Source organism: Sceloporus occidentalis, unplaced genomic scaffold (assembly GCF_023333645.1).
Source record: "Sceloporus occidentalis isolate IW3139 unplaced genomic scaffold, rSceOcc1.0.p SCAF_1, whole genome shotgun sequence".
NCBI classification, from domain to species: domain Eukaryota; kingdom Metazoa; phylum Chordata; class Lepidosauria; order Squamata; family Phrynosomatidae; genus Sceloporus; species Sceloporus occidentalis.
Genome location: NW_028316981.1, coordinates 149,717,283 through 149,734,338, shown reverse-complemented (window position 1 = coordinate 149,734,338; position 17,056 = coordinate 149,717,283). Strand labels below are relative to the sequence as shown.

General features: G+C 38.3%; 1 protein-coding gene across 1 annotated transcript in view; it reads right to left on the bottom strand.

The window, feature by feature from the left end:
• Window positions 1-17,056, bottom strand: part of PITPNC1 (phosphatidylinositol transfer protein cytoplasmic 1) — a 186,515-nt gene that overhangs the window by 28,499 nt on the left and 140,960 nt on the right. The window contains exons 6-7 of the mRNA XM_089540927.1: window positions 14,423-14,518; window positions 521-676 (exon numbers count right to left, since the gene is read on the bottom strand). Coding sequence (XP_089397053.1) covers window positions 521-676; window positions 14,423-14,518 — 252 coding nt within the window. The remainder of the gene's footprint in view (window positions 1-520; window positions 677-14,422; window positions 14,519-17,056) is intronic.

The following is a 17,056-nucleotide window of genomic DNA, read 5'->3' as shown; positions in this document are numbered from 1 at the left end:
ATATCTCATGTAGAAAGATATCAAAGAGAAGAATGTAGTATTGTTGCATTCTTGTTTTGTACAACTTACAATCCATGTTTCTGTCTAGATAGCTGAGTAGGTAGTGCTGGGAGTCAGTGATCATGTCATGTAATCCTGGGGAAAAATTGTTTTGTTTCTACCTAGGGAGATAATTCAAATCCAGAATACCCAAGGTAGCATCCTCTAAAATATTTCCTGTCCCACATTCAAGGACAGCTAGACAGGTGGAGCTGGGGTGGTGGTGCTATGAGGGTGTGAATGAGATGATTGTGGCAGGAAGAAGTTATTTTTAAGTTTTGGTTAGGTATTGTAGGAGTGGCGTACCCTGACTTGGTGACACCCAGTGCGGGGCTTTTGGCATGTGCATGCCAGTGAATAGTGCACATGGCCCTGTAGGCAGCCCAGATGGGGCTCTGGTAGCAAGTCCTTATTTATACACACTGCTGTTTGTTCAAGGGGAAAGAGGATCAACGGGCTAGATGCACTGTCCTTTACCCACCTTGTGAACAAACTGCTCTACTCGAGTTTGAAGTCCCCACACTTCAAATTTCACTGACACTAATTTGTAGGAACACATTATGGGTTCTTGAGTGTCCCTCCAGCCTTCTTTTAATAGGCCTCTCCCAGTCTTCTCTGATTTGAAGTGTTTAGGATCCTATAAAGAGTGGGGAGGGGAGGGGAAAAAAGAGAAAAAATAGCTTTGGTTAGAAGACAAATCAACAGACAAACAAAGCCATTCTAAGTCAAAAACGTTTGTGCTAGAAGCCCCTTAGCAATTAACACAGGAGTATTATACACAATTATTAATAAATAAGTTAGAAAAGCCATTTCAACTTATATTTTATTCCAGTTATTAATATTAGGATTGGTAGCTAGAAAACTGTACTAAATGGAAGGAGCACCACAGTGGAGGAAAATGCTACTCAATTCCTATCAAGATCTGTTGTTAACTACTGTCAAGTCAACTCCACTTCATGGTGACTCTATGAAGGAGAGACTGCCAAATCACTCTGTTATCAATAGCCCTGCTCAGGCCTTGCAGACTCATAACTGGCTTTCTTGATTGAGTCTATCCACCTGTCATATAGTCTTCCATTTTTCCTACTGCCTTCCAACTTATCAGAGACCAAATTCTTAATTACCACACTTCTAATTCTGTACAGTTATGTGAAGTAGTGAAAATGGCTAGATCCAATGGCAAGCACATAATCCTTTAATGTATTTACAAAATATATTTGAAATGAACTTCTGAAAGGATGAACCAAACTCACTTCCACAATAGGGAAAGGCAGACAAACCTGTTAGTACTTGTAGAATATATGCCTGAACTGTTATGAATTACTGCTACTGGAACTGTAATTGCAATTCCAGTTGCAATTTAATTCAGTGGAATGGACCCATTGGATCAATGGGATTTACATAATTTTTGACTCATTCAACAACTTATTCAATGGGAGTACTATTATTGGGGCTACCAATATAAATCAGACAATATATGTCTATATATCACAACAGGATTATTGCTGCTAAGCATTCATTTTAGTTTTATCTAGCTTTTAGCTATTATTTAGATCCTTAATTTACTTAGATCTTGCCTTCTCACTCAGCAGATGGATAAGGAAGCTTGCAATATTGAAGTTATTAACCTAAAAGAAGACTTCTGTGGATGAAGCAGGGCCTTTTCTGTGATGGCATCCAGGTTCCAGAATTCTCTCCCTAGAGAACTCCAGCAAGTTCACTGCATGTTTAAGTACATTCTGAGAGCATTTTTACTTAAAAGCATCTCTGGATTTTAATAACTAAGGCTCAGTACAGACTGGCGCTTTGCGCCGGTCTGCAGCCGAAAATACAGCTCAGGAGATCGGAGTGTCCACATGCTCCCGAGCCCTACCGTGGGTGCCATCTTTGTGCACCGTTGTTTACACGGGATGCACAATGATAACATCCATGTGGCGCAGCACCCAAACAGTACGCAAATGGCGCCCTGTACACGGCGGAAAAATAATCTGCCAGGAGAGGGTTCTTTTTAAGCCTCATGGAGGCTGTAGTATTTTGTCTGCTGCGGCCTTCCTCCAGGGCAGAGAGGGATGGTGTCTGGCCACCACTTTCTGCCCATCTGTATCCCCCCAAAGTCTCTCATAGTCCAAACATTTTGTTCCTGTACAAACTGATTTTATTTTGGAGACCCATGTGACATTTTCTTCATCCCAAAATATTTCCTAGAAATTCCTGGCATTATCAAAAAAAAATCATTCCTACTTACCAGGTCAGTTTAACTTAACCCAGTATTTCCAAAATGAATTTCTAGGACACAGATTGAACAGAGATCAAGCAAGAGAAAGAAGAATGTTTGTACTAAAACAAAATGATCTAAGTGCTTAACTAGTGTAATAATTTTAAAGCAGTAACACATTTACTATAATTCCTGAATAATAATTTAAAAGGAACCAATTGAAATAGGTGAAAATCAATTTCTGAAATGTTGCTTGAGTCTAGTTATGACACATGATCAATCAGAGGGGGAGGAGGTAGCAGGGAAGGGAGGAGGAAAATCCAGGCTATTTCAAGAAAGAGTTTGGATACAAACCTGATAATATGCAGGTAAAATCAAAACAAAAAGAAGTGGAAATTCTCAACAGTTCTAGAGAATTTCCCCCCTTCTGGACAAGTCCTAGGACTGCCTTTTATGTTTTAATCTGCCATCATTTTAAAATACTTTAAAAAACAGTGATATTACTTTATTTTATTTTAGTATGCCATTACTTTCTTATTTTTATTGGAGATGTGATAGAAACATTTTAATTTTGCAAATGCCTTATAAGTAGCTCTTCTAAATTACAGTAACAACAAATAAATATAGTTGGCAAACTACATACCCTTTCTATAAGGTTGCATACCAACACAGTGTTAAGTGTTTTGAGTGTTGGACCATGGCTCTGGAGAGATTTGAATCCCTGCACAGCCATGGAAACCCTCTGGGTGACTTTCAGCTTCGGTGGGAGGCAAAGACAAACCCCCTCTGAACAAATCTTGCCAATAATCCTCTGATAGGTTTGTCTTAGATGACAACAACAAATAAAATTAGAAAGAATGCCAATGTAAAGTTTCAAGTTAATTCATGCACCTAAGGTAGTGTGCAAGAAAACAAATTCAAGTTATTTCTCAAATTTGTTAGTCTCAATAGATGGCGATTTTATCACCCACGTGCTATGAAAGGCTAAATTCATTTTTCAATGGGCCAAAACCACAAAACAAATTTACTCTGGAAATGAACATCATTCATAACAAGAAAGAGCTCCCTGATTTACCAGGGTAGCTTGTTTGTGAGACTGCAGATTCTTAGGTGATGGGAAGCAGATTCTCAGCGTTGGTCTTCTCCCCAGGGGCCCATTTTGTTGGCCTCCCATTGACTGTTCGATCAGCAGCCAAAAGGGGCAGGCCTTCTGTAGGGACACCTTGGCTGCATCCACACTGCAGAAATAATCCAGTTTCACACCACTTTAACTGCCATGGCTCAATCCTATGGAATTCTGGGAATTGTACTACAACTCAGAACTACAAATCCCAGAATTCCATAGCACTGAGCCATGGCAGTTAAAGTGGTGTCAAACTGGATTGTTTCTGCAGTGCAGATGCAGCCCTTGTGAAGTTTAGGCTTTACTCTGGTCTTACAATTAATTTTTTTTTATGGATTCTGAATTCAAAGTATATAAATTGATATTTACTTTGGGGAAAATATCTCAGCTGTGATTTTTGGTAATGACTGTATACCCAGATCACATTCCAAAAGTAACATAATGAGTAGAAATGAATTTACTCAATTGAGTGAATGAATACCATTTTAGTTACTTTTCAAATTTACTTTTAAAGGGCATTTGTAGATATTTTGACAATCATTCTGAATTTTTCAAGTTTTAAGCCTTCTCAGTCATAAGGCTTTCCTCCAAAATAATTAAAAAAAATATATAGCAACACAAGTTACTCTTTTAACATTATAATGACTAACAGTAAAGTATTATTGAACAACAGGAAGAAAGAACTTTTCAAAAATAACTTTCTATGCAACTTTTCTATGGCTGCATGCACACTGCAGATATAATCCTGTTTGTCATCACTTTAATTGCCATGGCTCAATGCTATGGAATTCTGGCAATCGTAGTTTGCTTCGCACTGGTGCCACAACAAACTATGATTCCCAGAATTCCATAGCATTGAGCCACGGCAGTTAAAGTGGTGTCAACCATATTATTTCTGCAGTGTGGATGACCTTTTTGCCATGTTTAATTTCTATTTGAAATGTGTTTAAAATGTATCTGGCTGTGGACTAAGATATAAATATGTTTTTAATTAATAGGTTTGACCTTTTCACAAAGTAGTCCCCTAAAATACAGCCTTGGAGAATAATTGCCAGGATTATTACAGTGGATTACACATTTTTTAATTTTATATTTCAGGTACATATTTTCAGTGGTGGTACTAGATATTTATTTGCAGTTTTCCATTTTCCAAATAAGTGCACATTTCAATCATAATCATTTTAAATCAAAAGACCTTTTATGTAGCTGAAAAATATCTTTATGTAAATCAGGCTGAAAATGGCCACAATTCCTCTCTCCCTTAAAAACAATAATTACATTTGCGTTCATTCCCCTCCTCCCCTTTGGATCCAACAGCAAATCAAGTCTGGGGAAGCAGTATTTCTGCCTTGTTAGCACCGAATACTGAAAATGCTATTTTTAAAACATTCTGTACTTGGCAGTACATTGTACTGAAAACATGGTGCAATTTGTGTGATTTGCTAGCAAAATTATTCTGTCAAAATGAGTTTAACATGTAAATTATATTTGACAGAAGCGCAGAGGGGAGGGGAGAGACATTCTAAACCAAGTGGTTAAAATAGGTTCTTAATAGCAGAATGATTATGTGCTGAACCAGACAGATGTTGGCTGCAACCCTGTGACTGTTAAGCATGAGTGAGTCCCCATTTCTTTCATCAAGTATTTGTGATGATCTGGAAAGAGCACAAAATCCATTTTTAATTTTAAAAATAAATCTATCTTATTAAAAAGTAAATTTACATTTGGCTTGAAGATTGAGGAATATAAAACAGCACAGCATCTAGAACGTACTTCCATAAGGCCAAAGGGAGTTTAGATTTATTTATCAACAGTATGCACTCATACACACACTATATGACACTCTCCACAGTCCTTTTGGAAAGTGAAGGGGGTTTCTGTCCCAGTTTGTAATGTGGCAGATGGGGGTGGGAGGTTTGTGGATTGGTTAGCAACATCTTTTTGGATCCTGGACCCTGACTTTACTTCCAGCTCTATGTTGATCAACATTTCAATTTAACATTGTTTGATAAAACTCTGTTTCCCAGTTGAATCTTAATATTAGCTACTGTATCCTTGGGGCAAAATTTATAATGAGATATTGGACTGGATAAATATAATTCTATTACTGTACCTGTATAAGATTTATTCTTTTTAGTTGCAACTTAGTACTTAGTACATCATTAGACTCCACTATGACTGGTAACAGTGGTTCTTTGGTACCAACTCTATATGTTCTGTCTGCAGAATGTGAACTAATTGGACCTGGTGTGGTGACAACATAACCTCTTAACTGTCTGATCATGCTTGACATCATGCCTTCTTGTGTCTTTTTCAGTTTTCTATCTAGAGGCTTCCATTTCAATATAATATCTTGGTGTCAACAGAACATCAGGGTGTGTCCCGGATTGAAATATCTAGTCAGTGCCAAGGATATCTTTGAGTGATGGCAGGATTGGAAGCAGGTCGTTTGGAATGGCTTCACAGTTTGCCAGCAAGAATGCCTGAATTCTGTAAGGAATTCTTTACAGCCAACTAGACCAATGATGCAAGGTTGACTGAGGCGGAGGAGATCCAAAGTCCAAGTCAGTGGTCTTATCAATGGCCATACAAGAACACCTTGAGTCTAACTTGACACTTGTTGCTAGCACAGTACTAAGTACTGTACTCTACTGTACATAGTAGTAAGTGACGTGTCCATTGCATTTATCTTAACCCACTGCAGTTTGGATTAAGGCCTAACTGTGAGATGTTATTGGCTTTGGTAGCCCTTATACTGTGTTTCTTTGTGACAGGGATGAGAAAGGACAACCCAGTTGCTGCTGCCTGGTCTCTCCTTTGATAGGATCAAGTACAATCTCCTCCTGGCCAGTCTCTTTTAGAGTTGGCATAGTAGGCAACTGCATTATTTCAGTTATTCTTTTACTTTTCTTCCAGACAATAGCACTGGGTACGACATAGGCCAATGTTCTGGCAGCTATATGTTGTGCCATCTCGTATTTCATGGTATTAGCCATGATATGGATCAGTTAGGAGTTGTGATTAGGAAATCTGGATAGGAGTTATCTGCTGCATGCCTGTCTTTCTGTCTCTCTTAAAGTAGAGGTGGGAATAGGGTTGCCATAATTCTCTACTAAAAACTGGGACAAAATGTAGGACAAAATTTAGACCAAAATATAAGACAGTTATAGGATAAAGTTTAGCCCAAAATGTAGGACATTTAAGGTCCTCTATTTGGGACCTCTTGCAGGGAAGCACCTGCAAGAGTCCAGCATATGAGTACATATATTTTGTTTAGACACTGTGTTATGACTTCTAATGTATTGAAGAATGGAGAATCTGGGCTTTTTTGGTCAATATCGCCATACTGTCCCTAATGGTTTCCCTAGAAAAAATGTACTTTTTCTTGCTCTTCTGTTTATATATTTTTCATTGTTATTGTTACTTGGTTTATTTCAGGAAGCCTGACCTCTTATATAATACAGTTTCAAAAGCACATAGTTTAGAGGAAAAGTAGAGAAACCCTTTCCTCCTCCTAGATCTGGGCCAGCCAATTATCTTTGTTTGCCTATAAACCTGAGGGCAGATGGTTTGTAGACTGTCCATCTGCACAGAGTGTAGGAAGAAAATTAGGTTTTCCTTTCTGGCAGAGTACAACTAGTTATTTAATCGTCTTGTGAGGTATATTCTACCAGGGGATATTTGACACATGTTGCAAATAAAGACCTTAAAAATGAAGTGAAAAACAAGTTTTTTGAAACTTATTTTGGCTTCTTATCTATCAAGCGTCATTGCTATATTTTGCCACGTCCTAAAATCTTTTTTTGGCAAGAACAGAAGGTGGAGATGGGGTGCCAATTTTATTTTAATGTATAAATTCATATGCTTAATTTACAAACTATTATGCAAACCTAAAGAATCTCCAGTGTCCTGAGCTCAGCTGAAAAAGTTTCCCCATTACTGTCTGGGAACAACAGGATGGGAAGAGAATTATGGGAGGTTGTAATAACACCTCCAACCCATAGCTAGACTAATCACATTGCAGCTACTGCCAGGTAAGTCTGCTGGGCCCACCCATGTCAAGACGATTAACACACTTTGCCAATAGCTTACACTTTCCTGAAACTTCTAGCCAGTCTTGTTTGAGCCTGAGAAATAACAGATACTTTCTTATGCAGAAAGCTTTGGAACAGCAGCAGTTGGAATCTATTATAACAGCTGTATTTCACATATAAAAGAGAAAGGGAAAAAAGTAAATGAAATTTCATGAGTTGTTTTGCTGATCCTGGCCTCTCTCCATTCTGTAAGTGTTCCATCGCTCACATTCGTATCCCTGGTCACTGAGTTGAAACTGGGATTATGATATCGGATAGAGAATTGCTATGCTAATAAACAGAAGTGACAGATGACAGAAAGCAGTTGGGGCCAAGATAACAAGGAAAAGATAATCCTTCTGTGTTTCCTTTGGATGGGAATTAAATTTGGGAATGGGAATTCTCAATTCTGATATTGTCTAGAACCAGGAAGGCAGGATCTGTAGGAATCTGCAGGAATAGGAAATCCTTATGAACCCTGCCTGTCTCTCTGTTATCCTTGAGCAATCTTCTTTTTGTATTCTTGAGTAGACATTCTGATTATGTGGCAAAAGAAAGAGAAAAATGTGTGTCCTTAGCTTGCACAAGATCACTACACAGGCATTTGAACCCACAATCTGCATTTAAGCAACAACCACAATCTACACCTATGGACTTTATCACATGGGGAACATTGGGGGTTTAAACAGTGATTATCCCATGAAAATTGCACGATTGCAATTAAGATTTTCACAGGATGTCGCGATTAAACAGCCATTATCCTGGGAATAACCAGGCAATAAACAGAAACAAATCATTCATGGGGGGATCATGATTTGTTGGTGTTTATTGCCTGGTTTTTCCCAGGATAGCTTTTTAATTGCAATGTGTGTGAAAATCTTAATCACGATTGTGCGATTTTCATGGGATAATCACTGTTAAAACCCCCAATTTTCCTCTTTATTTTAACTAAATATAGAAGAGATCAAGATTTTTTTTTGCACATGACACAAGAACAAAGGGGTTGAACTCAATATCTGTGAAAGTGAGACTTAATAAAATGATACATCCCCCCCACCCCACTTAATAAACAGTGAAGCTGGATGATGAAAACTATTATTGCAAAATGTACTTGGGACAAGGGTTTAAACAAGCAGTAACAAGTTTAACTTTATAATTTAAAACCTTATTGAGAAAGAAAGAAAAGCGAGAAATAAAACCTTGAAGGTTCCAAACAAAACATCTATTAATCGGGAGGGTTGTATTTCTAATGTTTTTTTAAGGTCTGAATCCAATAGCTCATCCCAATTTTATTAAAATCAATGAGTCAATTGCTGAATGAAAGGTCAATATTTATGTAAATGCTACTGATTCCATGGGACTACTCTAACTGGGAATAGCCATTAGATTTAGGCAATATATTTTTATACTAGCATTATTGGTTTTGGATATGGGGCCAAGTTAATTATCAGAGGTGTGAATGTATGTATCTTCAAGTTGCATGCCAACTTATGGTGACCACATTCATTTTATAAGGGTTTCTTAGGCAAGGAATATTCTGAGGCGGTTCTGCCAATTCCTTCCTCTGAAATATAGTCTACAGTACTGGATATTCATTGCCAGTTTCTAATCCAAGTACTAATCAGGGCTTACCATGCTTAGCTTTCAAGTTCAGATGGGATCTGGTTCCTTTAGGTTCTTTAGGCCAAATGTTACCGCTAGATAACTTTGACTGCATTGATCATGAAAAGCTATGGAAGCTATGGAATGCTCTTAATGAAATTAGAGTACAGTACCCAGGGGCCTTTTCCATCTTGGCCCCTAGGATCTGGAACACCCTTCCCGATGAGCTCCGCTCCACCACCTCCCTGGATCTCTTTAAAAAGAGACTTAAGACCTTCTTGTTTCAGCAAGCCTTCCCAGATGCTTTTTGATATCATGTGACTCCCCCCTATATGTACTGTATTATCGACTGCACTCAGCTAGCTTGGATTTGATGTAATGGTTTTAATTTGTATAATTTTAATGTTTTTATTGAAGTTTTATTTATGTATTGCAATTTTTAGTCTGTATTTTGTATTTTGTTATTGCAATTTCTGTCTGTACACCGCTTTGATCACTGCGGAAAAGCGGTTTATAAATAAAACTTATTATTATTATTATTAGTACCACTACTGTATAGTATAACCAGCTTATTTCATATGTAATAATATTAGAGTTAAAAAAAATCTTCTTTGAGGCCTGTTTGGGCCAAGGAGACAGAGGAGTTTAAAAACAAGGAAAACCAAAACAAGTCTGATGCTGAGTGGCTGAGAGAAAGCATGTGGCATTTCTTGCTACCACACATATTAGCCAGAAGCTGCCTTCGTAGCTACACCAAACTGTAGAGTTTCCATGTTGTGCCACCACATTCTCGAAACAACTATTGCTTTCCAGAATTCTCTGGGGATGGTTCTCTGAAACTGCAGTTTAAGAAACAGTCCCTTCCAAATTTCTATGTTAACTTATAAACAGATTTTCCAGAACTATCAACTATGAAAGTACTGATGCCTTTTGAAATGGCATACTTGAGGAAAATATTATTCTCTGCTCTTGTTTATCTTAAAAGTAAGTATAGAGACCATTTGAAAAAATGTAGAATCAAAACTCACAATACAATTAATTACTATCAACAAGTAATATTAGACTATGGTTCGATGTTGATGCGTTGTTGTTGTTATTATTATTTTGCATGGGTTGATTCCAATAAAAGTATTATAAAAGTATCTGCATTTACTTATTTCTCCCATCTCTCCAAATTTGAAGCCCCTTGGGCAATTTTATTATTATTATTTTAAATAAATATTTGATCCACTTTACAGTTTTAAATCTTGAGTGGTCCACAGCAATAAAAGATATTTGCTAAGGACCACTGCATAAAATGATTAAACTAGCATTTTGTCAGTTCTAGAAGAATGGCAGCTGTTAGGCAGAAATTGTGCTTCTGTACTCAAATAAATATTAACAATGGCATAATTCTTCTGCTGTCTAATAGTATATGATACATCTAGCAACTTTGCTCATGATGTAGAACAAATAATCCTTGATTGACTTCATCCCAAATATATTTGGGTGGTTTTTTTTTTTGGCTACAAAATTAATCTTGTCAACATGAAATTTAATTGTATATAATTAGAAATACGTAATTAGAGGTGTATAATTAGAAAAGAAATGTGCTAAAATATCACCCTTATATTGCTAACATATTGCTTTGGACATTAAAAGAAAATATGCAACTTAATCTGATATAAAAACACACCCAAAGCTTGGCAAGCTTAATTAAATGTACATTCCCTGTAGCTACCATTCCTATGGAAAAAGAGAAGTACTGGGTGAAGTTGAGATAATAAGCAGCTGAGTCATTTCCCCAGGTGATGTATAACATTGGCTCAAGTGCATAACAAGTGTGTTCCTCCACAGAACGTAATGAACAGCCTGTCACTGCCATTGAGTTGCAAAGAACTGTTGTATGCTACATAACTGTTGTAATGGTTTTCACCCCTGGAATAATAATTTCCTGCACACTTCAAATGTTTCCATTTATTACCTATGCAAACATATCCCTGGACTGGCAGTTAACTGCTCCTATATAACCAGCCTGGTTATTATTAGTATGTTTAGCTTCCATTTCTGAACTTGACTGAATCATATAGTCTCTGGTGTTATGTTTTCAGACAAGGATTGGTTGACTCTGAATCTGACGCAATATTGTGTTAGTTTCAGTACTGCAATAAGCAGAGGATGTTTTCCCTTTCCTGTGTCTATGTTCTTGTTGCTCACGTAAATGTGGCTGCTATTTGTTCTTAGGCAAGATGGTGTACACTATGTGAATCTGTGCAAGTGGAAAATAAATGTAGAATGTGATTCTGGGGGCAGAAAGCAGCTTTCTCCAAAATCTCTGCCTGTATCCTTTCAACAGCAAGTTTCTACACATCCTTGTTTTCAGAGACAGGCCTGAAACTGTTTGGGCAACAGCAGATAAAGCCGCACATACCAAAGAGATGGTTGCCTAAGATTTCCAAGTGGACAGACATGTAGTTTCATGTCTCCCTGACTGGCCTGCAGCATCAGGTGTAGTGCAGGATATTAGCCCTTTGTGCTGTTAAAAGTATGATTTAGTTACTATTCAGGCAAACTGCATATCCTCTTTTCACAGTTGAAAACGGGAACACATGTGGCTGAGCAACATCAGAGTGTGACGAGTTATTAATTAGGAAGAACACACAAGCTAGGGGGGTTGCAGCAGTTTGCTTTTGCCTGACTCTGCTGGGAAGGAGGAGATTCTACCCCCTCTTCTCCTCTTCCCCTGCTGAAGTAACTGAGTGCAAACTACTTTTGCACTTTAAACTCAGTTTGCAGCACCTGGAGTAAGCTGAATAGGAAGGGAGGAAGTGGTAGAAGAGGAGAAAAACTGGAACATTTTAAAAGCAGCTGAAAAATTGGGTTGGTAGAATAATAATATTGGGACTGCCCTTGACTAACTGGGACAGCAGAGGAGTATGGGACTAAGGAGGAGGCACTGTTATGTCTTGGGCCGGTTCTGCTGAAAAGCTGTTGCCCTTCCCATTGCTGAGGTTTAGCTATGCTGCGTGTGGCTATACTTCCTAAACCTGCAGACCACAGCTGCAGGGGTGGGTAGTGTCAGGATCCTTAGGCGGGTTACAGACCACCTATTTGGGGCGGGCTGTACCCGCCCCTTTCCCCGGTGTATCGGGGCCTCAGCTGCCAGAACGGCAGCTGCTGAGGCCCCGATCCGCCGCTTTTCAGGCTGCGGGGAAGCGGCAAAACGGCGCTTCCCTGCAGCCTGAAAAGGGGTGTCCTTGGGGCTTCAAGCCCCAAGGACACCCCGCGGCGGCAGGGAGGGGGAGAAAGGGGCCGCTTGGCCCCTTTATCCCTTGCTTCGCTGGGCGCAGCCGTCTGAAGGCTGCGCCCAGCGAAGCAAAGTGGCGTCGCAAACCAGGAAGGAGCTCCGAAACGGAGCTCCTTCCTGGTCCGCGGAAAGGGCGCACTAAGCGCCCTGGTGCGGACCGACGACGTCAAGTCCGCGCCGCCCCGTATAGAGGCGGCGCGGTCGTGACGTCATCCTGGCGGCCCCCATGTGGAAGGGGGGCCGCCATTTTGTACGGACTCAGTCCGTACTAGGGTTAGGGGGGTGCGGAAGCACCGCACCTTCCTAACCCTAGTACGGACTGAGTCCGTACTTTCATGGCGGTGTGTAACCCGCCTTAGACTGTTTTCCTTTAGTTCTTAGCCTTGCTGCAGCACCCTGTATGCCTCTCAACAACATGTCACATTGCATCCTGTCACAGAGTCATGGAATGGTTTCTTCCATGGCTTTCAGAACCTATTTCAGAATTTCAAAAATCCCACATGAATGATATTTTAGTAGCTATAGAGTTGGTCATAAAAAGATTCATATTAGCAATGATTTTTAAAAATGAATATTGATGACAATTTGGTTGTTATGTTTTGTTCAGTGGGTGTGTTTACAGCAAACACAAAGACTGTTGTATGTAAAATACTAAGAGCACTACTGTTTTGAATTTTCTTAGCCAAAGACCTTGTGAGTTTGTAAGACAAGTTACCATTCTGGATTTTGACACGCACACATATAGACAATATATCTCTTGACAAGAGAGTTGGAAACATACCAAAGGAAGATAAAGAGATTACAGAAAAGTTAAATGGTTTGCCTGCTTTTGCTGCAGAAGATGTAAAACAGACACCTGGGCCTGAAAATACCTTTTCAGGAAAGAGCTTGGGAAACAGAGGCAAATAGTAGTGATGAGTGTTTATGTTCTAGACCAGGGGTAGGCAACCTGCGGCCCGCGGGCCGGATGCGGCCCGGCGAGGCCTTGGGACCGGCCCCAGCCCAGTCCTGCTGCCGATTGCCGCCGGGGCCTTTGGGGGGGCAATTGTCTATAGAAGCCTCAGAAACATGCATTTATCTTAACATTTTTTAAAAAATCAGCAAATTTTTTCACGTGTCCTCCATTTTTTATTTAAAAAGTGCCCTCCATTTGAAAATTTTGTCCTACATTTGTCCCGGTTTATTTATTTATTTAATTTTTAAAAAATTATTTAATTGTTTATTTTTTGGCTTCGGCCCCCCAGTTGTCTGAGGGACAGCTACCCGGCCCCCGGCTCTAAAGGGTTGCCTACCCCTGTTCTAGACCTTATTGACTAATGGTAAGCACTGAATCTAGATGCTACCTATATGAGAGTCCTTTGAAAAGAAGATTCAGAAATGAAACTGGAGCCCTAAAAGGATACAGGAGGCCCAGGAAATAATAAGCCTAGTCACTTGATTGTTCTAGGTAAATTGTAAGATAGTGTTATTAAATATCTCAGCAGCTTTCAGTACCACCAACCATGTTATGCATTGGACTGCTTATCTTAAATGGATGTTAGAGATGTTGCACGGCATTGGTTCTGCTCCCTCTCAGATTGTCATTATTGGTACTGGGGGATTATTGTTGTGTCCCTTGGCAATTATACCACAGCAACATTTCCTGACCTGGCACCTTCTGGATATGTTTGGGATGGAATTTCTATCTTCCACAGCAACTAACCACATGGGAGTGTAGTGATAATTGAGAATAGAATAATTTAAAAATGCCATTGGTATTAAAAATGCCTTTATATAAATGTATTGCAGCTACACTCAGTAAACGGTATAATGTTTTGATCAACAGACATCAAGATAGACAACTAAGAAAAGAGCTGGAACAAGTGAAGAAAAGTTACAACTTCTAAGTTTTTTTTAGGTTAGGAAAAAAGGGATGCATGGTTGAGGTTTATCAAATTATGTTTGGTATAGAGAAAGTAGACAGATGACCATTTTTCTCTCTGAGTCACAATACTAAAGCCTAGACTTGGCTATTAAGTAAATTCATGAATTTGAATGGTGGGGCATGATGCCAATTTACAGCATCCAAAAGTTTTTTTACTTACCTCTGATTCTTTGTAATAACGCTCAGGAATTTCATCACAGGCAATATCAATAAAGCAGACTTCTCTGTCAAGATCTTTGGCTTCATTATCAAATATCTGCAAAATTAGAAACAAATGCTTTAATGTTCTGATGGGCAGGAAAAACAGAAATTCTGTGAATTGTTATGGAAAGCAACAACTCTTAAGGATCAAAATACTGCTTCCAAAAGCAGCAGAGTATGTTCTTGGCAGTATCTTGAAGTTGTAGGCTGGCTGGATGCACATTGTGCAGATGCAAACAATAACTTCAGAATGTGGAGCAAAATTATGGAAACATTTTATTTTGTGTCCTTGGCAAGTTTTCCAGTATTTGTTCTTGCATGGCTCAGCCAAAAAATAAAAAAGTGGTGTAAGCAGTGAAGCCTAAAAAGCTCAGAAGGGAAATAGCCATTTCTTCCCACCATAGCTCTTTTTCTGGTTACCCTTGTGCTACATACCATCATTGCATAAACAGAAATCTGTGTTTTTCAATAGTTGGCACATAGCACACTTCCCTGAGTCATAAGAGGTTCCCAGAGTAGCACTTCTCAGAATAGGGTTCCTTTGGAAGACAGGACACTGGATACTTAAGATGTCCTTGCAGCATTTATGTGTGTGTATAAGAAAAGAAAAAAGCAGAGACTAAATAGAAGCAAAAAGGTGCTCCTCCAAAGAACAGGAATTTCATCACAGGCAATATCAGTAAAGCAGACTTCTCTGTCAAGATCTTTAGCTTCATTATCAAATATCTTGGGCCGAGCCACATCTACTTCACATCAGTTACCCAGAAAGGCCCTGTACCACATAGACTGAATCTGCATCATCACTGCAGAAATAATGCAGTTTGGCACTGCTTTAACTGTCATGGCTCAATGCTATGGAATTCTGGGATTTGTAGCTTTGCAAGATATTTAGTCTTCTCTGTCAGACAGCTCTGGTGCCACAACAAACTACAAATCCCAGGATTCCACAGCATTGAGCCCTGGCAGTTAAAGCAGTGACAAATTGCATTATATCTGCTGTGTAGATGCAGTCAAAGTTGCCTTCAGTCATCTCTTCTTTCCCTTCCTTTTCTGAACAACTTTCTACTTTTCTCCCACCTGCCCACAAATCTGTAGCTTCCTACCTTTCACTCAGGTACATGGTATTACCTTCCCCAAGCTCTCATTTATCCACAAGGGACAAATTCCCAACTATCTCTAACCCATTAGCCTCCATCAATTAACCATTATGGATTATTAATGAACAGGCATTAGATGTTATGTTCATTGCATGAAGACAGATTATCTTCATCAAGCTAAGCACATAATGGTTGTTTTTTGGGTGAAACAGTGGTGGTAGGAGAATAATTATTAGTCCAAAGGGAGACTGAAAGCACCCAAGCAGCTTCTCTCTCCTCCAAAAGCCACTGCCATGGCAGGAGGTGAAGGAGAGCTCCATGAGAGGTGTCTCCCCCCACAATTTGTCCTTGTCTTCTGCTGGAAGGAAGGAGTTAGCACCCAAGCAGCTTCTCTCTCCTCCAAAAGCCACTGCCATGGCTGGAGGTGAAGGGGAGCTCCATTAGAGGTGTCTCCCCCCTAGGGTTGCCATAAGTGAGGACCTCCAAACCGGGACAAATGTAGGACAAATGTAGGGCAACATTTTCAAATGTAGGACACATTTTTATAAAAATGGAGGACGCACAAAAAATGAGGTTTTTTTTAAAAAAATGTTAATATAAATGCATGTTTTTAGGCATGATCAAAATGGAGGACATTTTGGCATTATTCTTAGGCAGAAATGTATTTGCCCTCGGGTTCAACTGTACTTCTCAGAAGTGTGTACTTGGGCAAGGGACTGTGGTTTTTCTTCACTGCGCATGAGTTTGTAAAAATCACAGCAAGTTACATTGGCCGTGCCTCAGAGGCTTGTTGATATCATCATCATCATCATCATCATCATCATCATCATCATCATCATCATCATCATCACTATAATTGGCCAAGAAAGGCAGACTTGTTAGCATTCAAAGCACCATAAATACACAAAAAATGCACTTGCATATATTTAATAATAAAAAATAATGAAAAAATAAATAAAAAACAAGGCAGGGGTGTATATATTTGATAATAAAAATTAATGTAATAAAATAAAAAACAAGCAATAATAAAAATTAATGTAATAAAATAAAAAACAAGCAATAATAAAAATTAATAAAATAAAATAAAAACAAGCAATAATAAAAATTAATGAAATAAAATAAAAACAAGCAATAATAAAAATTAATGAAATAAAATAAAAACAAGCAATAATAAAAATTAATAAAATAAAATAAAAACAAGCAATAATAAAAATTAATAAAATAAAATAAAAACAAGCAATAATAAAAATTAATAAAATAAAAAAGCAATAATAAAAATTAATAAAATAAAAAAGCAATAATAAAAATTAATAAAATAAAAACAAGCAATAATAAAAATTAATAAAATAAAATAAAAACAAGCAATAATAAAAATTAATAAAATAAAATAAAAACAAGCAATAATAAAAATTAATGAAATAAAAAAAACAAGCAATAATAAAAATTAATGAAATAAAATAAAACAAGCAATAATAAAAATTAATAAAATAAAATAA